At 41.0% G+C, this 10,601-nt stretch overlaps 1 protein-coding gene across 2 annotated transcripts in view; it reads left to right on the forward strand.

Annotated features, from left to right (window-relative positions):
* Nucleotides 1–6,078, forward strand: part of LOC142399497 (disks large-associated protein 1-like) — a 205,885-nt gene extending 199,807 nt beyond the window's left edge. For both annotated transcript variants that reach the window (XM_075484215.1, XM_075484216.1), the window contains exon 15: nt 492–6,078. In XM_075484215.1, coding sequence (XP_075340330.1) covers nt 492–716 — 225 coding nt within the window. In that variant the 3' untranslated portion in view covers nt 717–6,078. The remainder of the gene's footprint in view (nt 1–491) is intronic.
* Nucleotides 6,079–10,601: the final 4,523 nt, after the last annotated feature.

Raw genomic sequence — 10,601 nt, forward strand, 5'->3', positions numbered from 1 at the left:
TAAAGGGAAACAAATCCATCAAAGCAACACAAATTGCAACATGATAATATACAGATAGTTTTAATAAGAGCTCAATAGAAAAGAACAAGAATATTCCTAAGTAGAAGAGGACACCACCCGACAGATTGCTGTAGTTCCTCATTCCCTGCAGAATGGTGTTGAGTCCATCATGTCTATCATAAACAGCTCATGGATGATGAGATGAAGTAGGGGCAGGATGATCCACCGACAGGACAGGAATACCCAACACATTTGACTGCAAATAAAAAGGATGCAAAGTTCTGTTTACATGTCCGTAAATCAATCCAGCAAGTAAACTAGATTATTAAAAAGGAGCCCAAGAAATCCAAAATATTCTTAGCTGTGCAAGCTCACATTAAAGCAAAAGCTGCATTAAATGTAGGCATCACAGCCACACTTATGTACACAAATACATGTCTCTCCCCTGACCCCCCCCCCCCCCCACACACACCCCCATTCTCTCTTACCAGGAGAGGAGGCTCCCACCTCCAGTGCCAAAAAAGCCACACAAGGGCCCCCACCACCACCCCCCTCTGGCCAGAGACCGCTCACTGGAGAGCTCGGAGAAGCAGCGGCAGGAGGCCAGGAAGCGGCTGATGGCTGCCAAGAGAGCGGCGTCCGTACGCCAGAACTCAGCCACAGAGAGCGCCGACAGCATTGAGATCTACATCCCTGAGGCGCAGACAAGGTTATGAGACTAACAGGGACCTCCGCAGGGTTGCCAAGAACAGCACAAGTCCACACAAAACACCAACATGTCCACACCAGGGTCCAGAGGTACACGGAAACATTTCACCCTTAGTTTTCCCATTAGATTAGAATAAAGCTTGACTGGAGTTCCATGGGTCTTTCCTACCTTGGATGATTGGATACCATTACAGGGTAAAGGTTTGTCAGGTATGGTTCATCTCACACAGCCTCACCGATTGGTGAGGATGTGTGTGTGTGTGTGTGTGTGTGTGTCACATCCAACACCAATTCTGAAGCTTTTCACGTGAAAAACCAAATTCAGGAGTCTAACAGAGGCTTTAAGGTGAAGCGACTTGCTTTCCTCTTCACCGTAAAGCATTGAGCAGCTGTATACAGTATACAGCATACAGCTGCAGACTCCAGTTGTATACAGCTGCAGACTCTGCCTGGCAACCAGTCTTAAAGCTGCGCTCCTCCAGGCAGAAGCAGCAGACTAACTGCTGTGGTCAGATCTTACCGGATTGACTTTGCTCCTTTAATGTGATACAAGCATTCACACAGAGGTGATGGACAATCGTACATATCGTGCGCACACACACACACACACGTGATGTGGAAACCCTGGCTGACACGCCCGTGCACATGGTTCCCACAGGTGATTCTTTCAGGTCCTCTGGCCATAGAAAGCAGACAGGCTGGTGTAAAATACAAGCGGGCTCTGTCTCTTCCCTCTGGACAGTTTATCTTCAAGCTTCCTGTCCGCCTCCGCACATCGGTTCTTTGTGGAACTGAACAACCTCGTGGATTTTCATGCAGAAATCAGTTGCTTTGCAGACCTTGTTGTATTTTCATAGTTCTGGGCATCGTTCTTTTTCTGGTGTTGGTTTTTACTTCCAAATTGAACAGCTGTTCTGTGCAGTCACAAACTCACTGCGGGACAGGAGCCATCAGCAGCTTTTCTACAGCACATTCACAAAGGGGCATTTCTAACTCAACTCTGGGGCAGCTATGCTCTTGCCCCATTTCACTTTAGGATTTCAGCTTTTGATGTCCAAAACTACAAAAAGAATCAGTTAATTGTAAATGAATTTCCTTTTATTTAAGCTTCCTTGTTTAACTCAGAAAGCCATCAAGTGAGTAACAAAGTGCTTTACTGTCATGCTGCTGTGTGAAGGGGAATATAAGAACTAATGTCAACTGATTTGGGTTTTTGTATCAGCACCTGTGCACAGTTTCCTTTATCCTTCTTCATAATCCTGGGTTTCAAGCTGACTTGTATTCAACAAGGTGTCTTTACACTGAAGCAATATTTTGTGGGGACTTTTATGGAAGTGTTAAGTGTGTCATACAGGCCCCTTTAACTGATGGGATGAACTGGAATCACAATGCCATGTGGTGCGCATTCAGCGCTGTCTTTTAAGTTGTCCCACAGTGAAAATAGTATAGTGATCCTTGTAATATTATAGGGATCAGGAGAGTGATCAAAGGATCCTGAGCAAAGTGTTCACCTCAGAGGTTTCAGTTCCACACACAGGCCCCACTTTGACACTTTATAGAGGCATTCAGGGGAAAATGATGATGTCTGGGGAAGCCTGTCAGCTGTGTAACTACTCCACTGACTGAGGGCCTGCTCACATCCAACCATGTCCAGTTAACGTTGAGGTTTCCTGAAACTTTGACTAAAGTTCTAACCATTGACATGGGCTGCACAAACATAAGCTGCTGAGCTCAGATTTGACTGAAGCTTGAAGCTAATATGATGAGCAAATCAATCTTTTGATAATGAGTACTCCACTGTTCATGACAGAGCAGCGTTGTGCCCTCAGCCTCAGCTGAACTCAATCCTTGTCCTGAAATGTGACCACACTTTCATTTACTTAGAAATCCTGCAATGTGAGACAGTATCTGTGTGTACGCCTCAGTACAATGCCATTATTGATTCCTTTGTACTATTCTACATTATTGTGTAAAAGAGGTGAGAAGATGAACACACACTCCTGTTTATCAGTGTGGTTCTGTCCCCCTTAAGCTCTGTGAAAGGATGGAGAGGAGCAGCTCCACCTACAGAAGTTAGTGCATCCTCTCCATCAGTGACAGAAGTCTCATGAGTTTTTCTGTGACCCTGGTGAAAGAAGAAAAAAATGCCTAATATACTGCCAATGAACTGTGGTAATCTTAATGATAATAATATAAATGGACCTCTGAGGTTTGAAATGGTGCATTAAGTAAAGCAGTGTAGCAAACAGGAAGGAGGCAGTTGATGAACCGGGTACAGCAGGTGGTTGGCATTCATTAGCATCAGTTTGGTTGCCATTTCTGCTACTGTCACTTTAAAAGGTCTTCAAATCTTTTTAAACTGCATTGTGGGAAATGTGCTGTGCAGCATCCCTCACAGTGCTGTCACAGAACCAGGTGAAGAGTGGAGCTGCGGCCTGCTATGACTACATGTTGGTGGACTTTCTGATCAGAGAACTGAAGTGCCATTAGAAGACATAAGAAGGCCATCAGGCTGCCACACTGTGGACCAGCGGGTTGAACTCACTGCACCTGCTACATCCCACCGCTCAAGCCTCGAGTGATCCCCATCAGACACTAACACAGAAATGATTGGAATTCTCAAAACGTATTGATAAATGTGAGGACAAAGTCAGAATTGTGTCAGAAATGTGGGAGCTTTAATCTCTCAGATGTTTCTAGAGTTTTCACAGGCTGAGAAATACAAAAACCACAAAAACGCTCAGGTTTTAGAAGGCGGTTTAAATGAAGCCTTAGGTCTGAATGGATGAAACAGGAAGGATGGAAACTACTCATTCCTTAAGAAGCACTTCATATTTATAGATTTACAAGTGATGAAGGAATTATGACCACCCCTTAAAGGACTGCCGTTATGAGCAACAGTCTGGCAATCAAAAGAAGAATAAAGAAGAATTTCTATACAAATCAGTGATTAAGATGAAAATGATGTGTTGATTAAAGTAATCTGTAGTTATTTTCTTATTTTGTAAAGAGTTAGTGTGTGTCTGTATGTACAGCATCTTATTACCTCTGCTTTTCAATGATTATGAGAGTAACAATGACAGTGAGCCATATTTAATGTGAAATACCCCTCTTATCAAGAGGAAAGGGCCATGGCTGATGAATGAGGATGTTTTTTTTTTTTTATTGTAAGGTATTTCCAGTGAGTTATTAGGGGAACAGAAAGTTATTCTTAAATGTACTGTATTATCTTACACTCTGGAGGCTTATCAAATGAAAATCCTAATGACTTCTCAGACATCAGGATTGTATTCGAATGAAGCCACTGTCTCTTAATTGGAGATAAAAAATGGCTCCCAAAGGGAGACCCAACTTTGAAGCCATGGTATCAAACAAGATCAGGGCTAAACCAAAAGAAAGTTTATAGCAGGGGTGAATACATCTCTGTGCAACATTGAAACGTGAGATGCATTATTTATGAGTTGAGAAGTTTTAGTTTACAGCTCAGCTTGGTCATTTAACTGGACCACTGTCCTCATAACAGTCCACATGCACAGGAGTGGAACCCAGTGACTGAGAAAAGCTGTCAATCAATCTTTACTCAGTTTCAATCATCAAATCAATTTCTGCATAAATATGAGCTAAAACATCAGATTTGAATCAAGATTTATTTGGAGTATTATCATCCAGTCAGAATGTATGCTGAAATCTCATGTTACTTAGAAACTCCCCTCTGTCTTCTTGTCTTCTTGTCCTCTTGTTTTGGGGGTTCAGCAGATCGGGGCCGGGTTCAGCAGATCGGGGCGGGTTCAGCAGATCGGGGCCGGGTTCAGCAGATCGGGGCGGGTTCAGCAGATCGGGGCCGGGTTCAGCAGATCGGGGCGGGTTCAGCAGATCGGGGCCGGGTTCAGCAGATCGGGGCGGGTTCAGCAGATCGGGGCCGGGTTCAGCAGATCGGGGCGGGTTCAGCAGATCGGGGCCGGGTTCAGCAGATCGGGGCCAGTTTCAGCAGATCGGGGCGGGTTCAGCAGATCGGGGCCGGGTTCAGCAGATTAGGGCCATTTGTACAGATACTGAAGCCACTGTGTGGGGAAGAGGAACAGGGCGGGTCTCCTTTAGCATAAAAAGATTCACAGAGGTGCTTCTCCAGAAGTGAGGGGGACAAACATTCCTCTTGCTTGCCTTCCAGGTCGGGTTCAGCTCACTTCACATGATGAAGGCACTGTAAGCAGGTGGGTCAATGATGTTGTGGAGTATAACTGGAGGCCAGGGCACTGTTTTCCTCTTATAGCTGTATGTGCCTGTCGCTTTGTCAAGAATTTATCATGTCATGCTGACCTTTCACCATATCAAGGTTCTCAGATGACACTGTTTCTGTGGGGCAGATGGGCTGCGAATGCAGGCAGTGATCAGGACCCTTTTAAAGGCCCCCCTGTGCCATCAAAAAAACTAAAATACACAGATGTGATATTTAACAGTCTCAAGAGTCCCCCCAAAAATATTTTTCTTTCTCTCCTTACATTATGTGTATGAATTAGGCCAATTTGACCAGAACAGTATGGAAAGGTTGAATTTGATACTAACACTGCTGATGTTTTAGGTCATATTTAAAGCTTCAATTTCCCGAAGAATGAGACGAACAGAAAAGATTTGTCATCATTGTTAAGTGGATGTAATGAAGTAATTCATTTACTTAGACTTACATTTGTCTTAGATTTACATGGATCATGTGTTCTCAGACAGGAAATGGACTTTCAGTTGTACTTGATGGGCTTTTCTTTTGGATATTTGCAGCCCTAACATCCTTGTAACTCCAACCAGTCCTGAAGTAAAGCTCTTTGGGTCTGGGGGGCTCTTTATTTCCTCAGGAAGAGATGGGAATTGTACTCTATAAACTCAGGATCTCCCAGACGTGGTGATCCACACCTGAAACTGTGTGTGTACATGCATGTGTGTGTGTGTGTGTCCGTATGACTGCGTGGTATAAAGTTTGTATAATTCACCATTTGGAAGATGCATTGTATGGATGAGGTGTCTATGAAGTGCTTCCTGAGTACCTTGTTTTCTATATTGGGCCTTTCCTCATGATCTTGTAGCCACATATAGTCATTCTGTATATTAACCTGTATCTGCGACCGATTTCTTGTGTTTGTACAGAAAATGAAGAGGGTGTTTCATGACGCATGCAGACACAATATTAGCACATATAAATCTATATCTAATTTGAAACCTTGTATTTGGTCTATTCATGCTCTTATTTATTAATCCTTTTTTTTAACTATGAGATTCTGTTGAGGTGATCTGTCATGCTCCCCTGATCTTAGATTGTATTGTATAGAGATGATTAAATGTCCCTTACTATTGATGAACCCATAATAAAATCAACTATGAACTCCTCTTCTGTGACTGATATCTATACAAATTGCAGAATATATGATGGTGTCTATGGTAGAGTAGTTTAGAGTAGATATTTTCTGAAACATCAGGGCAAGTCGATCCAAGTCTTGCAGAGATGAAATGCCTGTTTTTTAGATAATGCAACAGAACCAGTGGGGCTGTGGAGGCAAGCTAAAGGAGGAACAAAGTCTGCAGCTTGGTTTTATCTGATAAGGTCACACAAGTAATCCTTCTTTTGCTCAGCTTAGCTTTTCCCAATCACATATCCATCCATCCATCCATCCATTTTCTATACCCGCTGAATCCGTCGGTCGGGTCACGGGGGGGCTGGAGCCTATCCCAGCGGTCATCGGGCGAGAGGCGGGGTACACCCTGGACAGACCGCCAGTCCCCAATCACATATCCTCCCAGTATAAACAGTACACACACAGACTGGAATATGTGGTGCAGGTATACACAAAGAATAAACCCACTTCGAAATCTCTTCACGTTCACTAACCTTTCTTATGTTCCGTGGAAGCTAAAGGCTTGACTCTCACTTTCCAGTAGTAGTTGCTGTCACTGAATGGTTTGCTTAGGCTGACACATGATGGTTAGGAAGCTGATGCTTATTGATGCTCACTCCCTGACATCCAAACAGAAGATACATGACAATTGTACCAGTACTGACCCATTTTGGGGTCAACAAAGTATTCGCTAAACGTCACAGTTTCTAATGAGGCAATCATCCCATGCTGGGCTGGTGGCAAAAAAAGAAAAGACCCTAGAATGAAATGTATACACACCTCTCCAGTCGAGCCCAATTTGACTTGGCAATGTTTCCACTTCAGTTGAAACTGATGTTCCCAAAGCTGATGAAGATGCATGGGAGCTACTCTTCAGTTTAAAATTGAGATTCTGAACATAATCAAATATCCCACCAAGATACATGTTTCAATCCTTAATTGTGGATGCCAAGCTAACATCGGCAGGTTTCTGCATATTACTTGTTTCTATTAGAGAGAAGATCGATGGAGTCCTTCCCACTATTATCAGTGATGTATCATCAAGTACAGCAGCTTTAGAAGTATCTTTAGAACCTGATTTGTATTTAGACGGCTTCTGCCCAGTTGATCTCTCTGAACTAACAACAGCAATAGTCTCTTCTAAACCATCAACTTGTGTTCTAGACCCAATCCCAACCAGACTGTTCAAGGAGGTTTTCCCATTAATTGACACTTCCATATTGGATTTGATCAATCTGTCTTTGTTGACAGGATATGTACCTCAGACTTTTAAGGTTGCTGTAATTAAACCTTTACTTAAAAAAACCTACTCTTGATTCAGAAGTGTTGGCTCATTATAGACCTATATCCAATCTCCCTTTTTTTTCTTTCTTTTTTTTAAATTTGCACATTTTTATTGAGTTTTTGTTTTCCATACAGGTGTACAACCACAATTCCACATTTTTCACAATATCCTTCCCGTATTCAACAAACTATTGTGCACACATTCTGTATCTGTATTGAAGCATTATAACCTTCCTTTCCTTTATGTACTTCAACCTGCCCTAACACTTTCAATACCTGGCATTTACTGTTCGTTCCTCCAACCTCCTGTCTCCTAATTTTCCTTCTTCTCATTTAAATTTACCTGCAAATTAACTATATACAATCTGTAGCCATGTAAGGGTTCCTCCTGTCCCCAGGGTTTTATTCAACAAAATCTGACCTCAATGGTGAAACAAAGTCCAACCAATTTTTCCAGTAATTCTTAAATTTGCCAGATTCTAATCTGATGGAAAATGTCAACCTTTCCATCATATAAACATTGTGCATTACGTAAACCCAATCTTCCCTTTTAGGGTCCTCTGCCTTCATCCATTTCCTAGTAATGGCTTTTTTGCTAGCCACCGTCATGATCCCAAACATATATTTATCAGCTGATCTTGACCACCTTTCCGTCCCTCTTCCCATGTAAAGAGCATCAAATGTGAATGGCATGCTCGTCCCCAAAACTATATCCATACCGTTCTTTACCCCCTGCCAGTATGGTCCGATATGTGAGCAGTCCCAAAACTCATGGAAGTGACCAGCTCTTTCTTCTCCGCATCCCCTCCAACATCTTGTATCTTGGTATTTTCTTTGTGTTGGTGTAATAAAATATCTTACAATATTCTTCCAGCCAAACTCTCTCCAAGTGAGGGAACAAGTTATTTTCCTCTGTTGCCTACATATTTCCTCCCATTTCTCCTCTGAAAGCCTCCTACTAGCCTCTTTTTCCCATTTCCCTTTTATATATGCGGTATTATTACCCTTCAAATTTTCCAATCTTGTGTATAATTTAGAAATAATTTTTTTCCCACGTTTGATTCATTTGCTAAAATAAACATCTTGATTATCCCCGATTCCATCTTTTTTTTTAGTTCCTCTGTATAATTCCTCAGTTGCAAGTATCTGAAAAAATCCTTATTATTCAGTCCATAATTGCTCTTTATATCCTCAAAACTTCGTACAGTATTTTTCTTTACTAACTCCCAAAATATCTTCGGACCCTTTACCCAGTTACTAAAATATTTGTCCATTACATTAGGCTTAAAATCTGAAACATATGCAATCCACCTAAGCATTCTACTCTGCTCTGTCAACCCATATTTTATTAAAATCTTATTCCATATGTCAAGGGACAGGCCCATCCATGGGTCCAATTCCTCCTCAAAGTGTATTCTCAATTTTTTATCATTTATTATGGCTTGTAATGGTATCCTGTGCGTCATACCGCATTCTATATCTTTCCATTTTGCTGAGTATGATGGGTTTCCCATGTCCAGGAGATTCCTTAATTGTGCCGCAATATAATAGCTCTTTAGGCAGGGTAAAGCTAACCCCCCTCGATCCTTGGATAACTGCAGTGTTCTGAACTTGATCCGTGGTCTCCTTCCCTGCCATATGTATCTCGAGATTATTCTATCCCATTCTGCAAACTCTTTGTCTGTCACTTCAACAGGAAGAGTTATGAACAAATACAATAATCTTGGTAAGACATTTGTTTTAATCATTTCTACTCTCGATGTTAAACATAAAAGGAACTAAACTCCATCTTCCCATATTCGATTTTATTCTAGCCACTAACGGCTTAAAATTTATAGATTTTAATTTAGATAAGTCTTGAGTCAGAACGACTCCCAGGTATTTCAGAGTTTTTGAGTCTGATACCCAGCTAAATTTTTCTTTAATTAATTGATCCGGTTCATAGTTGAGGGTGAGAACTTGGGTTTTCTTTGTGTTTAATTTATATCCCGACATCAGACCAAACTAATCCATTGTCTTCACTAGTGCTGGAATCGACCTGTCTGGTTGTGATATGTATATCAATACATCATCCGCAAACAACGCTACCTTTTGTTCCCCTCCCTCCATGTGTATACCCTTTATATTTTCATTTTGCTTTATCCATTGGCTTAGAGGTTCCAAATATATTGCAAATAGGAGTGGGCTAATGGAGCAGCCTTGACGACATCCTCGATGTACTTCAACCTGAAAGATTTCCATTAATTTTGATCCTAGCCGTGGGTTGGAAATATAACGATTTTATGGTTCCAATGAATGTTTTGTTAAATCCAAATTGTTCGAGCACCTTATGTAAGAAGTTCAACCTGACAGAGTCGAAGGCTTTTTCCGCATCCAATCCCAGTATTACCGCTTCTGTTCCTCTTTTAATAATACTTTGCATGACTAGCAATGTGCGCCTAATATTGTCCTGCGTCTGTCTCTGCTTTATGAAGCCTGTTTGGTCCAAATCAATTATGTCTGGCAAAATCATTTGTAAATGTCTAGCCAAGACTGCAGTAAATAATATATCATCTAAATTTAGGACGTTTATGGTCTATAATTTGTGCAGTCCAATTTATCCTTTCCTTCCTTAGGGATAACTGCAATAAAAGCTTCCCTCCAGGATCTTGGTGTTTCTCCTTCTTTTAATACCCAATTGAATGTATTTTTTAACAGGGGGATCAATGGTTTTCTCAACAATTTATAGAATTCAGAAATGTAACCATCTTATTGTTTTTCAAATTTGAAATTTCTAAATTTACCTCTTCTTCTGTAATTTCCTTTGTCAGTATACGATTTTGGTCTTTGGTTATTTTTGGTAAATTTAATGATTCCAGTAAGGTATGCATTTGATTCTTATTAGTGATTTCTGCTTGTGAATATAAATTTTTGTAATATTTTTCAAAACATTCCTGGATCTCTTCCATCTTATATTTGATCTTATTTGAGGCATCCTTGAATTTTTATATATTATTATTTTGACACTTGTTTTTTCATTTTATATGCTAGCAGCTTAGCTTTCTTCCCTCCTCCCTCATAGTACCTTTGTTTTGTGTACAAAAGGTTTTTTTTTAATCTCATCTTCCAAAATGCAATTTATCTCCGTTTTTATCCTTTTGATTTCTTGGAGTTTCTCCTCATTCATTTAGTGTTGTTTATGCTGCTTTTCTAATTCTTTTAGATCCATTTGTAATTTTCTAAGTTTTC

Source organism: Odontesthes bonariensis, chromosome 14 (genome assembly GCF_027942865.1).
Source record: "Odontesthes bonariensis isolate fOdoBon6 chromosome 14, fOdoBon6.hap1, whole genome shotgun sequence".
Classification (NCBI taxonomy): Eukaryota; Metazoa; Chordata; class Actinopteri; order Atheriniformes; family Atherinopsidae; genus Odontesthes; species Odontesthes bonariensis.